The 17,501-nt window shown below is 44.5% G+C and overlaps 2 protein-coding genes across 9 annotated transcripts in view; both read left to right on the top strand.

Moving 5' to 3' along the window:
* The window catches only part of LOC117651931 (gastrula zinc finger protein XlCGF7.1-like), a 13,882-nt gene extending 10,677 nt beyond the window's left edge, over window positions 1-3,205 (top strand). The window contains exon 2 of one of the 2 annotated variants that reach the window (XM_034396547.1): window positions 1,775-3,205. In XM_034396547.1, the coding sequence (XP_034252438.1) occupies window positions 1,799-2,473 (675 nt within the window). In that variant the 5' untranslated portion in view covers window positions 1,775-1,798 and the 3' untranslated portion in view covers window positions 2,474-3,205. The remainder of the gene's footprint in view (window positions 1-1,774) is intronic. The other variant, XM_034396555.1, reaches the window with a different exon arrangement.
* Window positions 3,206-5,386: 2,181 nt separating this feature from the next.
* LOC117651548 (gastrula zinc finger protein XlCGF71.1-like) lies at window positions 5,387-16,789 on the top strand. Of its 7 annotated transcripts, XM_034395646.1 has the most exons (5): window positions 5,387-5,471; window positions 5,643-5,729; window positions 11,220-11,306; window positions 14,924-14,987; window positions 15,062-16,789. In XM_034395646.1, the coding sequence occupies exons 1-5, from the start codon at window positions 5,391-5,393 to the stop codon at window positions 15,781-15,783; spliced, it is 1,041 nt and encodes a 346-aa protein (XP_034251537.1). In that variant the 5' UTR covers window positions 5,387-5,390; the 3' UTR covers window positions 15,784-16,789. The 7 variants fall into 7 exon arrangements, with proteins under 7 accessions (XP_034251537.1, XP_034251546.1, XP_034251556.1 ...); XM_034395655.1 differs by lacking the exons at window positions 11,220-11,306; window positions 14,924-14,987; window positions 15,062-16,789 and adding exons at window positions 8,292-8,353; window positions 8,431-9,356 and having other exon boundaries at window positions 5,456-5,471; XM_034395665.1 differs by lacking the exons at window positions 5,387-5,471; window positions 11,220-11,306; window positions 14,924-14,987; window positions 15,062-16,789 and adding exons at window positions 8,292-8,353; window positions 8,428-9,356 and having other exon boundaries at window positions 5,515-5,729.
* The last annotated feature ends 712 nt before the right edge of the window (window positions 16,790-17,501 follow it).

Below are 17,501 nucleotides of genomic sequence, written 5' to 3'. Positions count from 1 at the left end.
CTTCTCCATCCGCGCGCGCTTTCCAAACAAACGAACATCACGAACATTGACGCATCGCGCGGGAAATGGCGGCCATCTTGCGACAGTCGATTGTCTGCTGTTCTGAGAAACCGTCACCGTAAACCGACTTAATAGTGTCCTCCGCTTCGCGTGAGCTGCGAATTCGTGTTTAAAATGATGAATCGTTCATTCCTGACATAATTTTCTAGTTCCCACACCCAAAATTAAGGAGAAACCGCAAAATCCGCATGCGGGTGTAACTTCCGCAAAATCCGCACGGAAGTCCGCAAGATCCGTGCTTAACTGGACAACCTCTTTGAGTTCTAGGAAGTTTCTGTCTAGGGGTTCCCCAGGTATGAATCACCATCGAAGTACCGTAGGGGCCTTGAAGCGTGACCCCTTTACAATGTAACCACGTGGCATAAGTTGCTTTTACTTTGTCCAATGATAGTTAGGGACGTATTTCTTGCCTAACAGGCATTTGGGGTGATCCGTAACAGACCCGTATAAAAACAAGAATTTAAGTAGTCTTTGCAATTAAATGCTTGAATTATTTTTCGGATCATCTGCTGCCTGATTCCAATACATTTACTCAGCTCAAAATGAATTTTAAAGCAAGTTATTCTATTCTTTCCTCCAAAATTGAAAAAAGGTAGGTTAGGGTTGACTTAGTCGGTCAGCTAATGCTGAGGCGGTCAACGGCAGCTTGTGGTGTAGATTTTAAGGCGTCTGCAGGACATCCGAAGAACAACTGCTGGAGGAGATAACATTCCCGACGATGTTTCATTTAATGTGTAGGTTGTTATAAAAGCCCCATGGCTGTTACAAATCACCCCATGCTGCGGCGATTCGTAACAGCATGCAACCCTGTTAAGAGAAGTCGTTATTTTACAACAGTAATCTCAACAATTGGTGTTGTAATTTTACAAATAATAATTCGTAAATTAACTACAAGATTCATGACATGAACAATTGTAATATTTTCGACAAACTTAACTCATAAATTTAGGAATCAATTCGTAATTTTACGATGAAATCTTATTGTTACTGACGAAAGATCGTAGTCTTACTGATAAAACCGTTATCTTACGACTATTCTCGTTTTATAACGCGTAAACTTGTTTTCTTACAAATGAAGCTTTATATTTAAGAATAGTTGCCTGTTAAATTTGTACCACGAACTGCACTGTTTTTTTTACAAAGAAAATTGTAAATTGACAATCTGTTCATCATTTTACAAACTGCTTCTAAAATTTACAGGTGAAATCGTTAATTTACAAGTATGATTGTAAAAGCAAGTCTGAAAAGGTGCGTTTTCGTCCGTTGTTTCCTTACTGTATAGGAAGAAAAAATGCCGGAAACGACCAAAATTTGAGGATAAAGTTTGTAAGTTAAAGAATATTTTTGTAAATTGACGACAAAAGGTGGATGATCAGATCGTTTTTTAAATTTACGAGCAGTTCGTGGTACAAATTTAACAGACAATTAATCGTAATTTCACAAAATAATCCCGAACAGTGCTGTGCTGTGGATAATTTCAACACTATCATACTTCAAACGACATATTATCAATATTCATTGACGTTTGTGATCAATAGTCTTGTTAAGAATTTCTTAAGACGAAGTTGATAATTATGTTTGCATATCAAAGAAAAATGTTGACAGTCTTACTACTGCGCGCAAACGTCAATACGTTATGAAACAAAAACTCGCGAAGTGAAGAGCCTTGAGAGTTCCTCCAGTTCACCGTTAACGCCAACTTTCTTTCACTCTGCAGGCCCTCCCTGCCTGGCGCATCATGCCCCTCGAGAGCTCACTGTGCGGCGAGGTGGCGGCATCATCAGCGGCGCCGCGTGTTCCACGTGGCAAGCGTGGAGGGCAGCAGGCACTCCACTGTGCAGTCTGCGAGAAGGAGTTCCGATATAAGAGTGCCCTTCAAGATCACTTGCGGGTCCACACCCGGGAGAAGCCTTTCGAGTGCGCAGTTTGCCAGAAGAAGTTCACTCAAAGTGGAAGTCTAAAATTGCACCTTCGGACCCACACTGGGGAGAAGCCTTTTGAGTGCACTGTTTGCCAAAAGAGTTTTAGTGTAAGTGGAAGTCTGAGAATACACCTTAGAACGCACACCGGGGAGAAGCCTTTCGAGTGCACTGTTTGCCAGAAGAGTTTTACTGAAAGTGGCAAACTCCGAACACACCTTCGCATCCACACCGGAGAAAAGCCTTTCGAGTGCACTGTTTGCCAGAAGAGTTTTACTGAAAGTGGCAAACTCCGAACACACCTCCGCATCCACACCGGGGAAAAGCCTTTCGAGTGCTCGGTTTGCAAGAAGACGTTCCATCAAAGTGGACATCTCAGAACGCACCTCCGGACCCACACTCGGGAGAAACCTTTCGAGTGCGCGGTTTGCAAGAAAAAGTTCGCTTCTGCTCAATATCTCAAAAAGCACCTTCGGACCCATATCATCGGATAGAAGCTTTCGATGTGCAGTCAGCAAGAAGTCACGCGGGAATAACATCAGACACAGTGGGGAGAAGCAGTTCGAGTGCTTTCGGGTTCAATTTCTGTAAAAGTTTATTTGTGTTTCTTTCGAGTCCTTAAAATAGCGAGTAGAGGTCGTTCGATTCCAGTTTCTCTGAGTAAATTAAGTGGTTTTAATCGACGATGTGCAAATGCGCGGTACAGCAGCTTGACGACTACAAGTTTTCGAACTTGAACCCCTTCGATGTTCCCCCGTTAGTATTCTTGATGTAACTCACCTCATCCCGGCAATGTTGTGCGTTTTTGTCTTTCCGGTGTTTTTCTGTGACCTGTTGCTTGTATTTAAGGGGCTCAGTCTGAACTATTCTGAGAGCAAACGAAATTTTCAAGAGGTTATAACAGGCTCTATAGCACATTCATTGAACTGTGGCCGGCAGTCATTTTTTGAATAGCTTGAAGAGTTCTTCTATTGCTTAAGGCCTTTGTGTTTAGTCTTAGTATAATGCAGGCAGTTATATATGCTTAGTCTTTCTCAAAACTCGCTGACGTTCCCTCCATCCTTAAATAGGGACACCGAGGCATGGAAATTAACTTTACGTTCGTACATTAAATTTGTGACACACGTCTCCGAATGCAAGTTCTCCTAAGTGAGGTGCTGAAAGCTGCTCAAATTGCAGTGCACATTTTCTTGTACAACTTTCACCGACCAATAAATAATCATAATGACAAATTTCTTGAAAGGTTTATTACAAAAATACAAACATGAAACACACAAACTGAACAAGGGAAAGCAGTCTTTGTCAAGATTCTGGGCGAGGCGGCGGTCCTCACGCCTCGAGCAGCAGCTGGTCCTCGGACAAAAAACGAAAGGCTTCTTCTTTTTGGGATAAAGTAAGTAAGTTCAGGCAACATGAATCTGAAGTCCGTAAAAATTAAAGTCTCAGGAACCCTCTGCGAAGTCGAGGGGTCCTATTCAAATGATCTTATCTGGGCGTTTCCCCCAAGACAATCTTATCTTAAGGTTACTGTAAAGTGAAAAAATGTGAAATATCATTTTGCAAAATAATTGTGGCATCATGTTTGTATTTAGGTTTCAGGTTGCTTACTATAAGATGAACTTGAACCCAAAGTTGAGGCACTCAACTCCCATTATTTTCTGAGTTATTGCAGTTTACGTAACAGATTTAGTCGTTTACTATAAATTCTCCTTGCGATGAACCATCGAGACTTGAATTTTGTTTTACAAGTTCTTTATTGATTTGCCTATCTCGTAGCAAAGGCGGATTTCCAAAATTCCAACATGAAACAGGAATTTTTCTCAAAAAACTCAAAAAAACACCTAAAAATACCAAAATTTTACCAACTTTAAGTAAAAAATTAAAAACGCATTTTCCAAATGGAAATTACAGCTTATCTATGCATATATTGTCAAATCCGACTTCGCTAGTCTGTTTGCATGTCCATCAAGCCTAAAAATAAAAAGTCACACCTCCGTAAACTTTTTGGTTCATCGCAAGGAGATCTTTTGTAAACGACAAAAACACAAAACCCTCATAACTTTGGAATAATAGGATTGGGATCCGTTGTGGTGAAAAAATTTTTTTATTAAAAACTAAATAAAAAACCAAAGAGCCATATACTTTGGAAGATGTTTTTTTCACCTTCAGTCAAAAAAGGGAAAAATTTCCTCGTTTGATATTGGAACGCCAATAATTTTTGTGATAAATTCATGAAATGTGAAGATGAAAAAATCAAAGAAAACCATAGTCATGTAAAATATTGCTTACTCTTACCCACCCCCGGGGGTCAAAGTGAGTAAATTTGCCTCGTTTAAGTAAATTGTTTTGGGGGGAAAGATAAGATTTTAATAGGACCCCTCAAAAGTCCTCCATTCCGCAAGTTTTGGGGAAAATTAGGCTAAAAAACCCTAAAGTGTCGGGATTGCCCCCAGTTTTTCGGGAAAATGAAAAAATTTTGGGAATTTTTACCCCCATTTTTACTTTCCCTTGTAAATAGAAAAATGTGGGGAAGGGGAGTGGGGAATTTTCGGACGTTTTTTTCTTTTTGGTTTTACTTAAAAATATGCCTTTTTGGTTAAGTGCTTACATAGATGAATGAACCCTTCCTCAAACTGTATCATGAGAATTGCAGAACGTAATTAGCGGGAAAAAATTTCGGTGCCATAACTGAAACTTTCACGTTCTATTATTGCCCCAGGGGTCAAATTCCAATTCGGAAACAGGCCCAAACTAAAATAAACTATATTTTGCTTTTTAGTAAGGATCAAATGCATTTTCAAGGAATTTGCTTCGACAATGTTTATACTCAAGGCATTCATCAGCCTAAATATTCCCCTTCGAAACTTTTGGTTATGAAAATTGTCAAGAGTAAAAAGCTCAAAACATAGAATGAATGTTTTTCGTCATTTGGCTGTATGTTTTTAAGGTGGACTATTCCAAAGAGCCCACTTGAGTTTTACAGTACTTAGGGGCAAATTGAAGAAAATACCTTATTGTCCGGATTACCCACGGTAGTGAAAACCTTGATGTTCAACTGTAAGAAAACGGCGAGCCATACAAGCACTCCCGAAACGCCAAAGTAAAGTCCAATGACCATTAATATGATAAATTTTAGTAATGGGACTGAACTTGACGGTAAGGTACGATAAGTACATGGAAATACGAGGGAAAGATGCAGCTTTTGCATATTTTGATGGTACTCAAATTTCGTGAAGCGACACAGGCAAACGGTTTGACCTCCTACTTTGGCGATTTGGAATTCTCCTTTTAAATGATTACTTCTCTGTTAGGCGGGCTTTTGAGTTATCTTCACTCAAACCCAGTGAAAATCGAAGTGTCCGGAATTACCCCGTGTCCGGAATTACCCCACTTTCCCTTAAGCGCTTTTGGATGGTGGGCCCTGAGTACGAAAGGCTCTGCGGAGACACATTAGTGGGTTCTCGCACTGGGCCAGCCTCAGCTCTGTACACTGTGAGTGAAGCTTCGAGATAATTCTGAAGCGTAAGCTCAGACTAGGAAAGAGATCTAGACATTGCGTAACCGCGAGCGTTCCCCTTCCACGCGTCCTCTCTTCCCGATGTCCACACGGTGCATTCGCAGAATCCGTTGCCCTTCTTCAATTCCTCTCCACTTCCGTTGCAGAGTTGGTGGCGCACTTGGGGCCGTGAAACGCAACCGCAGTGTTCCCAGCGGTCCCTCGTCGGCTTGCCCGAGGCGGATTACCCGAAGGTAAGTTGCAGTCGGCACGCGAGGCACTTGTTGGCTGCAGAGTGACGGTGCACCGCGCGGCGGTAGAGGCTGCACTGCCGACGAGGCGCCGAGGAAGCCTGCGCGATAAATGTTTGAGGACACTTTTGTACTTGGTGTTGCAGAATTTTAAACCTGCGTTACGTTTTGTTCAAAGTTGTGCCGAGAGCTGCTTAAATTTATACCCTTTGGAGAGCCTAGTAGTACGCACATTGCACGTATATGCACACAATCGTTCAAGTTACATGAACAAAATTGTACGCCATCATACAGTGTGTGAGTGTATGCAGAAACAATCAGTTGAACCAGGGAATTTTTTCGCTTGGAAACCCAATCACCTTTGTTTCCGGTCACTGTAAACGTCAAGATTTACCGTCAGACAAGCTTACCACGGCAGGGTTTCTTTCGGGTCGTCCGCACTAGCCTGAAGAGAAATCGGCGAGAAACGTGAAGCGTTCCGATCGACGTTGACTTTAAAAGGTGAAACCGAACAAGTGGCCATCGATTTGAGTTCGTGTTGGCAGTTGCATTTGTTTGGGGACGTCCATCACGGTACGCGCTTGGGGGAAGGGGGACCTAGTGCGTTACGCTGCGGTATGGACGTGAGGGGACGGCGCAACGTCACGCGTAACACTCTGCATGTGAGAGGGTTGGCAGTGTGTTTTCATGAATTATTCGGTTTAACGCTACATCAGGGCGGTCTGGGCCAGCGTAATGCTGCGCCACTAAGGGGAAAAGGAGGGATGTCTACAACCGCGCATCTGAGTAAGCGGCAAACCATGTTGGCTTGTCGTAACAGGCTTCGCCATCGCGAAACTCTGACCATGTTTCGAAAATCCCTTCCGACAATTTGGTTTTAACCTGGCTTTGGCCAGCTGCAGCTGGGCTGCCTTTGGCAGGCTCCCTGCGAGACACAGCGCGCTCATCCTCGTGATCTAAATCAAAGCAGCTGCGGTGTTTGCACACTTAACTGATGGACTTCTGTATCAATTCAGACAGAGCGATACTTCATATGTTTTTATGAAATTATGATCAGCTTGTTCTATCTGTAAAAGTTTGGGAATAACATCGACGAAGAGTGAGCAAAAGTCGCCAAAACAAGTTTCCATGAACCATCGATCAGACTCTGAGCACAAGTCTGTCATCAGAAACGACTTTTGTCTTCTCACTTATTCTTGATTCGTCACCCTAAATTTGAATGTACATTTTGTGTGGAAACAACATCTTTTGCAATCATCTACTCAGTTAAACCACATTATGAATAATCATCTCTTTTGTTCTTCTAAGTCACAGGGAAATTACTATTGTTAAGAAAAGAACCATCCAAAATAAATTTAGCGACAAAAGTACTCCATGAATACTTGTCGCAGACAACAAAATCTTTTATGACTTACAATACTTGTCGTTGACTTTGTTGTTGGTCAACGACTTGTTTCTGAAGGTGGACTGTTGATGTGTCATTACAAGGTAGTCGTTGTGAAATTATCCTTTAGTTCCAGTACGACTTTGGTTTAACAAGCTGTTCGTTCCACGACAAATCTTGACGCTAAAAAAGTTAGCGATGAATGTGTCGCTAAGTTACGACAAAATTTTTATCAGTGCTGTGTACATTTTATGCAGGAAAAAGCATAAAATGTACACAGTGATGCATAATTTTATACGTATCTTATGGACGTTTCTGCGCATGCATAACTAAGCATAATGCGTTCTTACGCATGTAAAAAGCCCATAAGAATTTAGTGTGTGCACTTGTTGGAGGCACCGTTTGATCGTTAATTGTTTGTATCCACACTTCAGACGGAGGAAGGCCGAACTCCTTTACGATGGGTCCTATGAACAAAGACCGCTATGCTTTGCGTCGGTTGAACAAAGACCGCCATGCTTTTGGCCGCTTCTCCCTTTCCCATTAGAAACGCGATTTTCAATTGAGGTAATGAGATCGCGGACTGGAATTTGAAATTTTCTGATTCTCTTATGTTTTATGCACAAAATGAACACACTATCATCTCACATTTGTTCGGACTACTATGAAACTTAGTAAGATGAAATGAGAGGGCGATCTAACCTCAAATGCATATCGGTCTTTGTTCAACCGATGCAAAGCATAGCGGTCTTTGTTAAAACGATGCAAAGCATAGCGGTCTTTGTTCATAGGACCCATCGTTTAATGTTTCTGGCCCGCATCCGATAAACGTTAGGAGTGAAAGGTCAACCTGTGTTGCGCCATATCCTGGCGTAAAGTCTTCAAATTTAGGGTAATTAACGACTTCCTGGACTGAGGAGCAAAAGTGAGAACTCACCGGCTCTGCGCAGACATCCCCCCTCGACTCTGAGTTGGCGTCTGAGCATGTGCAGAAGCGGTTTTGGTTCTCACTTTTGTTTTTCGACTTCCGGTCCAGGGATTCGTTTCTATACGCAATTTTGAGTGTTCTCGTTATTGTTTACTGGACCAATTGTCCACCGTTTAGGGAATTTTGTGGAGCCTTGATGAATTTCATCAGCGTCTACTCCTTTACCGACCATATTTATTTCATTTTGTTGCAGAACAGGACACGAGTCGGTGTGCACCGTTCCTCTGCATTTTGAGGTCTTCGCCTACACTCACGGTATGGTCAATGTCCTCTAGCCTCGGTTACAGTGGGCAAGCCTGAAGTTGGTCTAATTGATCTATGTGTTCCAGCAGGCCCTCCCTGCCAGGCGCATCATGCCCCTCGAGAGCTCACTGTGCGGCGAGGTGGCGGCATCGTCAGCGGCGCCGCGTGTTCCACGTGGCAAGCGTGGAGGGCAGCAGGCACTCCACTGTGCAGTTTGCGAGAAGGGGTTCCGATGCAAGAGTGCCCTCCAGCGGCACTTCCGAGTCCACACCGGGGAGAAGCCTTTCGAGTGCTCGTTCTGCGGGAATAAGTTTGCTCAAAAGGGTCAGCTGACAACGCACCTTCGGATCCACACCGGGGAGAAGCCTTTCGAGTGTGTAATTTGCGAGAAGAGGTTCTCGGAAGGTGGAACTCTGAGGACGCACCTTCGCACTCACACTGAGGAGAAGCCGTTCGAGTGCACAGTTTGCAAGAAGAGTTTCTCTGACAGTAGCACTCTAAGAAAGCACCAGCGGACCCACACCGGGGAGAAGCCTTTCGAGTGCGCAGTTTGCAAGAGTAAGTTCACTCGGAGAGACCACCTTGGAACGCACCTTCGAACGCACACAGGGGAGAAGCCATTTGAGTGCGCCGTTTGCAAGGACAAGTTCACTGCAAGTTCGGCTTTAAGAATGCACCTTCGCACCCACACTGTGGAGAAGCCTTTCGAGTGCACCGTTTGCAAGAAGAAGTTCTCGCAAGCTGGAGGTTTGAGAATGCACCTTCGAACCCACACTGGAGTGAAGCCTTACGAGTGCACCGTGTGTAAGAAGAGTTTTAATCATAGTGGGAATCTAAGAAAGCACCTTCGAACGCACACCAGGGAGAATCCTATCGAATGCACGGTTTGCAAGAAAAAGTTCGCTACTGCTGAAAATCTTAAAAAGCACCGTGGGACCCACATTATGGGATAGTAGCCTTGGATATAGACAGTTGGCAAGTAGTTAAGCGGAAATAACATCAGATACAGTGGGGAGGAGCAGTTCGAGTGCTTCCAAGTTAAATTTCTTGATAAGTTTATTTGTGTTTCTTCCGAGTTCTTATTATAGCGAATAGAGATTATTCCTCAGGTTTCAGTTTTTCTGAGCAAATTATGTGTTTCTAACCGACGATTTGCACATGCGCGGTTAAGCAGCTAGTTGACCACAATTCTTCGAATGAATCTGATGTTCCAATTCTCCCCTTAATTATTTTTTGTTGTAACTCACCTTACCCCGGGAATTTTGAGCGTTTTTGTCTTTTCGGTTGCATGTGTTTAAGGGGCTGGGTCTTAACATATCTGAGATCCAGACAGCAAACGGAATTTCCATGAGGAACTAACGGGCTTTCCTTCCATCGACCGCATTTATGGAACTTTGGTCGGCTGTCCTTTTTCTAATAGGTCGATGAGTTCTTGTATTGCTCAAGGTCTTTGTGTTAAGTCTAGGTACAATGCAGGCATTTCTACATTCTTTATCTTTGTCGAAAATCGCTGATGTTCCCTCCATCCTTGAATAGAGACACCGAGGCGTGGAATGGAAATTATACGCACGCACACTAAAGTGGTGAAACATGTTTTTGAATTTAAGTACTCCATTCACTGAAAAACCAAACGTGGTCTAGACCGCATCATTGGTGTGGTCAAATGGATGCCATTTTGACCGCATCAGTTGGTGTGGTCTAGACCACGTTTGGCTACGTTTGGTGTGGTCTAGACCACGTTTGGCCACGTTTGGTGTGGTCTAGACCACACCAAACGCCCCAAACGTGGTCTAGACCACACCAACTGATGCGGTCAAAATGGCATCCATTTGACCACACCAGTTGGTGTGGTCTAGACCACGTTTGGTTTTTCAGTGTTGTAAGGAGTCGTAACCTGCATGCACTGCAGTAAACATTTTCATGTACAACTTTTACCGACAAATAAATTATAATGTAACAAATTACTTGGAAGATTTTATTACAATAATACAAACATGTAGCTCAGAAACGAAACGAGAGACAGCAGTCTTTGACGAGATTCTGGGCGAGGCATTGCTTTTCACGGCCTCACGGCCTGCGCTCCGCGCGCACCCCCAGCCCCGTGACGGCGAACACCGCGTTGGGCTCGAGCAGCAGCTGGTCCTCGGACAGAAAACGAAAGTCTTACTTATTTGGGATAAAGTAAGTTCAGGCAACATGAACCTGCAGTCCATAACAGTCAAAGTCACAGGAACCTTCTGCGAAGTGAACTGACCTTCTCTAAGTTGCCGCAGTGCTGATGAGGCTATTCGGACAACAATGATCTTCCGCGTCATTAAAGTGATTTGTTGTTTTCCCTGCACGTAGTTTCTTCTGGAAAATGACAAAAATTTTGTTTATATGTTTATCTCCGCTTTCATTATCTCACAACTCCCTAGAAAGATAGCCTGTGAGGTCAGCGTCTCTGGATGGTTGGCCTTGAGAACGAAAGGCTCCGCTGAAACAAGTCTGTGCGTTCTCACACTGGGGCAGCCTCAGCTCTGTACACTGTGAGTGAACCTTTTAGGTAAATCGGAAGCGGAAGCACAGACTACACTCTAAATGTCTTACAATGAAATTTTACCTATGTTATTCGTATGTTACAGTGAATTCGGCGCAAGCATAATACGAAGCAATATTCCTTCGTAACATAAAGAATAAACATCTTCGTATTATGCTTGCGCCATTTCCTTCGTATTATGGGAAATTTCTTCGTAAGACATTTAGAGTGTACGAAAGACATCCAGACATTGCGCAAGAGCGATCGTTGCCCCTCCACGCGTCCTCTCTTCCCGCTGTCCGCACGGTGCATTCGCAGAATCCGTTGCCCTTCTTCAATTCCTCTCCACTTCCGTTGCAGAGTTGGTGGCGCACTTGGGGCCGTGAAACGCAGCCGCAGTGTTCCCAGCGGTCCCTCGTCGGCTTGCCCGAGGCGGATTACCCGATGGTAAGTTGCAGTCGACACGCGAGGCACATGTTGGCTGCAGAGTGACGGTGCACCGCGCGGCGGTGAAGGCTGCACTGCCAACGAGGCGCCGAGGAAGCCTGCGCGCTAAATGGTTGTGTGCAATTTTGTACTTGGTGTTGCGTAATTTTGAATCTTTGCATCGTTCAGCTCGCAGTTGTGCCCCAATTCGCTGAAATTTACGCTTTTTTGTACGCTGACTGGTATGCCAACTGTACGTATATGCTTTTTATCGTGCAAGTTACCCGTAATAAAATTGTACACAAACATTCAGTGTGTATGTGAGCAGTTCTCGCGAGATGTGATAATTTCGTGTCCTCTCTCTGGTTCTTCCAACCTAAAGTCGATTTTAACCGGGTCTTTTCCTACATTTATGTTTTTTGACCTTGCGGACAAGGTACAACTCTCATCAAGATGAAATTTTGCCTCCTTCCACCGTTAAATTGCAAGTTTTACCCTAGAATGTAATTTCCGTGGACACTTTTTGATGTCCTACGCTCCAGATTTGGGGCTTCCCGCCTCTACTACAGCCCAAGGGAGTATGAGAAATCATCTTCGCTAAGTGCATTTTGTTCTACGCAAGTGAGGCTACGTTTTGACGTGTAGAACGTATCTCTCGGGTAAAATTTGCAGACACAAGATGATTCCGAAAATTGTCTTCCACAACTAAAATTCAAAAAGTCTAAAATCGGTTTTTTTGGGACGGTTTTTCTACCTTATGTGCGACCGTTCTGAAACTTTTCTCATATTGTTGATGCATTCGTTCTACACAATTTGCAAAGTGGCGGAGTAATGTGGCACCATTAGAACGGAAAATATAAAGTTAAATAAGTTCCAAAGCGGCGAAAAAATTGGCCTAGCAAGCAATAAGTGTAATTTCCGTTCCACCCATTGCTTGCAGACCATTCAAAATTTTGATTGCGAACCAATCCTTGTGTGTTTGCCTTGTGGACAAGTTGTTCCAGTAAAATTTTGGTTCCGGTGGCACTTCTGGTTTGGCTTGTACACCCCATTTTATGCAATAATGTAATTTCCGTGGACTGTAATTTCCGTGGACAAAATGAGGTTTTCGTTGCGTTTCACGTGATTTTGGCCTCGCAAGGGGCCTCAGCTCAAAAGTATGTCGATATTTTTCTGTTTTAAACCTGTCTTATGGAGGGAATGCCATCCTGGAGGGAAATGGGCATGGGGAATGGGAAGGCAAGCTGAGGAAAGTCGTGGCGTAGTTTAACACAACATCCATCAGGTTAAACCCGCCGCAAGTCACAAAATGGACCCAAACGAGCAGCGAGCCGACTTTTTGCAAGAGTCTAAGCTTTCGACTCCACTCATCAGATTGGTCAAACACTGTATTTTCTGGACAACCAAGCGGTTTTATGCTGCTTTGTTCGGCGCGGCCGGCATACTGCCTTGACAGTTGTGACTGCGAGTCAGTGAAACCGTTCAACGTTGATTATTCAGATCGGAAAGCTTAACCGAAAGCTTAATGTCTTGCGAAAAATAGGCTCGCTGTATTTTGGGATCTAGCTTACCATTTAAGACTTGCGGTGGACTTAACCTGACCGATATGTTAAGCAACATGAAGTCTTTCCTAAGCTTGCCGTTCGAATGCTAAGACCCAGTTTATCGAATAAATTGCAGCAATCTGTTCCTCAAACTCAAAGAGAAATCTTTCCGAAAATATAGGTTAGTAAACGTGGGTGCCAGATATGCTTCCAGGAGGGCTAAATAGACCGCACCGCGAGCGGGCCGCTGTCTCGACCCGCCGATCAACTTTTCCTCAACTGATCGCACCCATTATTTAATATTTTCCGAACATAGACACGCAGGAGCTGATCAAGAGGGACTTTCCTCCGTTGTCCACTGTAGGGCCCATCATTTGCCAAGTGTGAGAGGTACCGCCTGGGAGGTAAACACTATGCAACCGTGGTCAGAAGAAAATGAATTCACAGTTGTTCCCGAGACAAGGGAATTGAGCCGGGAGAGGTGGACACCGGACCCAGTCCTGCTCAAAGAGGCTGTTCTAGGGTGTCCCCCCCCCCCGGGGGGGGATGTACACCTCGTCACATACTGGTCACACTACGAGTGGGACCTTGTAGCCGCACGAGGTTCTTCTCCGCCAGTATAACGTGGCACCCCAGTAAGGACGGCCACGGCCGTGTCCCGTTTGGCAGTGCACGCGGGCATGAGTCGGGCCCGAAACGGCATACGATCAAATCGTGGTCTAGCCCGAAATTTTATTGTGAGGTACGCAACATGGAACCAGAATGCACAGATGTGGAGGGAGCTGCCTAAACTGCTAGGCGTTTGCGTTCGTATCGCACCTATTCTAAGGGCCCATTAAAATGTAATTTCCGTGGACAGTTTCTGAGGCTGTGTAATTTCCGTGGACGGCAAAAAAATTAAAATTGCGATATTTCCTATATTATTGAGGTGATAGCTCGCCCCGATGAATCCATGATCCCTAGTGATGTTCTTAACAAGATAAATGCAAAAAACCCGGTTTCAATTGAACTTTTTTTCAAAAAGTTTCAGGGCCCAAAATTTACCATTTCGCGAGAACTGCTCATGAGTGTGTATATGCAGGCAGTTCCACTTGTTCGCTTGATAAGCCAGTCACCTTTTTTTCTAGTCACTGAAAACCTCACGACGAAAATCTACGAGAAACGTGAAGCGTTCCGATCAACGCAAACTTGCAAAGGTGAAACCAAACAAGTGGCTGTCGATTTGAGTTTGTTTTGCCAATTGCGTTTGTTTGCGGACGTCCATCACGGTACGCACTGAAGGGAAGGGGGACCCAGTGCGTTACACTGCGGTGAGGACGGGAGGGGACGGCGTAACGTTACGCGAACACTCAGAATGTGAGACGGCTAACAGTGTTGTCAGGAGTAATTTTGAGTGACGCTACGTCGGGGCGGTCCAGGCCAGCGTAATGCTGCGCCACTGTGGGGAAAAAAGAAGGGGTGTCCATGGACATTGTCCAACCGGGTAACTGAAAAAGACGGCAAAGCATGGCTTGTCGTTACAGGCTTCGCCGTCGCGATCCTGCTCCAGTTCAGAGAATCGACGCCTTGTGTTTGCTCTTGGCTTGACCAGGGGCGCTAGGCTGTCAGGCAGGCAGATATCGGCGCGCTCATCGACGTGATCTAATCTAAACAGCATACGGTGTTGTTTGTATCCACGTTTCAAATGGAGTAAGCGGCAGAACTCCGAAAATGATTTTGGCCCGCATCCGATAAATTTTAGGAGTGAAGGGTCAATCTGTGTTGCGCCATATCTTGGCGAAAAGTCTTAAACTTTAGGGTAATTAACGAATTTGTGGACCGTAAACCGAAGAGCAAGAGTAAGAACTAACCGCCTCTGCGCATGCTTGGACGTCCCCCCGCGACTCTGGGTAGGCGACTGTGCATGCGCTGAAGCGGTTTCGGTTGTCACTTTTCTTCTTTGACTTCCGGTCCAGGATTCGTTAATATACCAAATTTTCAGTGTGCTCGTTAACGTTTTTTGTACCAATTGTCCACCGTTTGGGGAATGTGTGGAGCCTTGAAGAATTTCACCTGCGTCTACTCCTTAAACAGTTTTACTTTATTTTCTTGCAGAACAGGACACGAGTCGGTGTGCACCGTTCCCCTTTGCATTTTGAGGTCTTCGCCTGCACCTTAGGTATGGTCAATGTCCTCTGGCCTCCGTCACAGTGGGCAAGCCTGAAGTTAGACTATTGGATCCGTGTGTTCCAGCAGCCCTCCCTGCCAGGCGCATCATGCCCCTCGAGAGCTCACTGTGCGGCGAGGTGGCGGCATCGTCAGCGGCGCCGCGTGTTCCACGTGGCAAGCGTGGAGGGCAGCAGGCACTCCACTGTGCAGTCTGCGAGAAGGAGTTCCGACGCAGGAGTGCCCTCCAGCGGCACTTGCGGACCCATACCGGGGAGAAGCCTTTCGAGTGCACGTTCTGCGAGGAGAAGTTTGCTCTAAATGGAAACTTAACAAGGCACCTTCGGATCCACACCGGGGAGAAGCCTTTCGAGTGTGTAATTTGCGAGATGAGGTTCACGGAAGGTGGAACTCTGAGGACGCACCTTCGCACTCACACTGAGGAGAAGCCGTTCGAGTGCACAGTTTGCAAGAAGAGTTTCTCTGACTGGAGCGCTCTAAGAAGGCACCAGCGGACCCACACTGGGGAGAAGCCTTTTGAGTGCGCACTTTGCAAGAGGAAGTTCACTCAGAGGTACCACCTCCGAACGCACCTTCGAACGCACACAGGGGAGAAGCCATTTGAGTGCGCCGTTTGCAAGAACAAGTTCACTGCAAGTTCGGATTTAAGAAAGCACCTTCGCACCCACACTGGGGAGAAGCCTTACGAGTGCACCGTTTGCAAGAAGAAATTCACGCAAGGTCGAAGTCTGAGAATGCACCTTCGCACTCACACTGAGGAGAAGCCTTACGAGTGCACCGTTTGCTAGAAGAGTTTCAATACACCACAAAATCTCAGAAGGCATCTCAGAACCCACACTAGGTAGAAGCCTTTCGAGTTCTCAGTCAGCAAGAAAAAGTGCAGCACAAGCAGCAATCTCAAACGCCACATCCGGACGAAGAAACTATCTGAATTGGCTCACGTGTGGTTCCCCCTTAGAATTACGATTAGTTAAGAGGCAGTCATTTTCCCGTTTGTCTTTTTTAATTGTTTTTGATGAGTGATTTTGCTGTTTTTACTGACCGGCTGCACTTTTTCGTTAGTGGCTCACGTCTCAAGTACGAATCCGCGGTCTTAGGACGCTTCCTGTATTGTTGGTTTCTTCTGACTGATTTATTGGTACGTTGGACTCGTCGAAATTCATAATGACCTTTCAAGGAAATTTCCCGCAGTTCCGTTTTTCTTACGAGTTCTTGGTACCCGATGCGCGTCACTCTGCAGTCGGACACCGTTGCTTAGGGAGGAATGCACCACTTTGCTAGTAGTTTGACACATGTCATGCCCATCCGAAGGCTCCCAAGTTTAAGAAGCATTCCCTTTTAACAAAAAAATTATAGCTGGTGACTTCAACATGCTTGATTGTAAAATAAAATACTAATGAATGCTGCCAAACATTTGTTTTTATCACTGTTTTGAAACTCTTAATGAGAAGCAGATAAATCTTTTTCTGAAAGGAACAGAGGGTCATTGTCAGAAGTCTTGAAATAATTTATATCTATATAGACTCGTTAAGAACAAAGGCTACGAAATAATTGACTTGCTCCCCATTTAAAACAAGCTTTCCGCTTATTCTTTAAACAAAAAAACCGATGGACAAACCGAATGTGATCAGAACAGCGCCGAAAACATCTCATAACGAAGGACTCGTTATTTTAGCGATAAATGAGCAAAGTCTCCAATTGTAAGTTCCCTAACTGAGGTGCTGAGAACAGCCTCAAATGCAGAAGACCCTTTCTTGTAAAACTTTAACCGTCAAGTAAATTATAATATTCATTTTCTTAGCAATCTTCATTACAAAAATTCCAACATGCTCTTCACAAATGGAACGAGAGAAAGCAATCTCTTTTCTTTAAGCTGCCTAAGAATGTTTCACACCATCACATCACAATTATTTAGGTCAAGTTTTAGACAATCTGAAAGGAAGTCCTCAAGGAAGAACTTGTAACCCAGCGGTTCTCAACCTTTTCCCGAACAACCCTAAATTTGTAGCCAAAATTTTTCACGACCCTCAGGACCCTCCCCCACAAAAAAAACAATGCCCTTTTTGAAAGAATTTTAAGTAAACGCCCACACGCTTAAAACCTTTACGGAGTATTTTGAGCGTTACATAGTGCAAACTAAATAACTTTGCATACGAAGAACAAGTTAATAAATTACGAAGTATTTTCTTTGATAGCTTGTGTATGCTCAAAGTTATTCGTCATAACAAATTGTTTGCTTTGGAAGTTTGTATGGTTTTCAGAATGCAGTTCCCGCCAGGGCTTGGCCTGGCGTCCAGCCGGGAGACCGCTCGAAATTTTTCCGCGAACCCAAGGTTGATAGCCTCTGTTCCATGTTCCATCCTTACTCAACTCTTGTTACACTGAGAATTACACTCTCAGCCGTTCACTGACTACTTCTCATTAGCAGACGTATTTCTGTAAGCAACCATAATACTTAGTATTTAGTTCTTAAATACTTAAAAAGTTCTTTGTAATTTACTAAGAA

This window comes from Thrips palmi, unplaced genomic scaffold, assembly GCF_012932325.1.
Source record: "Thrips palmi isolate BJ-2018 unplaced genomic scaffold, TpBJ-2018v1 HiC_scaffold_10, whole genome shotgun sequence".
In the NCBI taxonomy this organism is placed as follows: domain Eukaryota; kingdom Metazoa; phylum Arthropoda; class Insecta; order Thysanoptera; family Thripidae; genus Thrips; species Thrips palmi.
The sequence above is the reverse complement of the archived record's forward strand: the minus strand, read 5'-3'. Positions and strand labels throughout refer to the sequence as shown.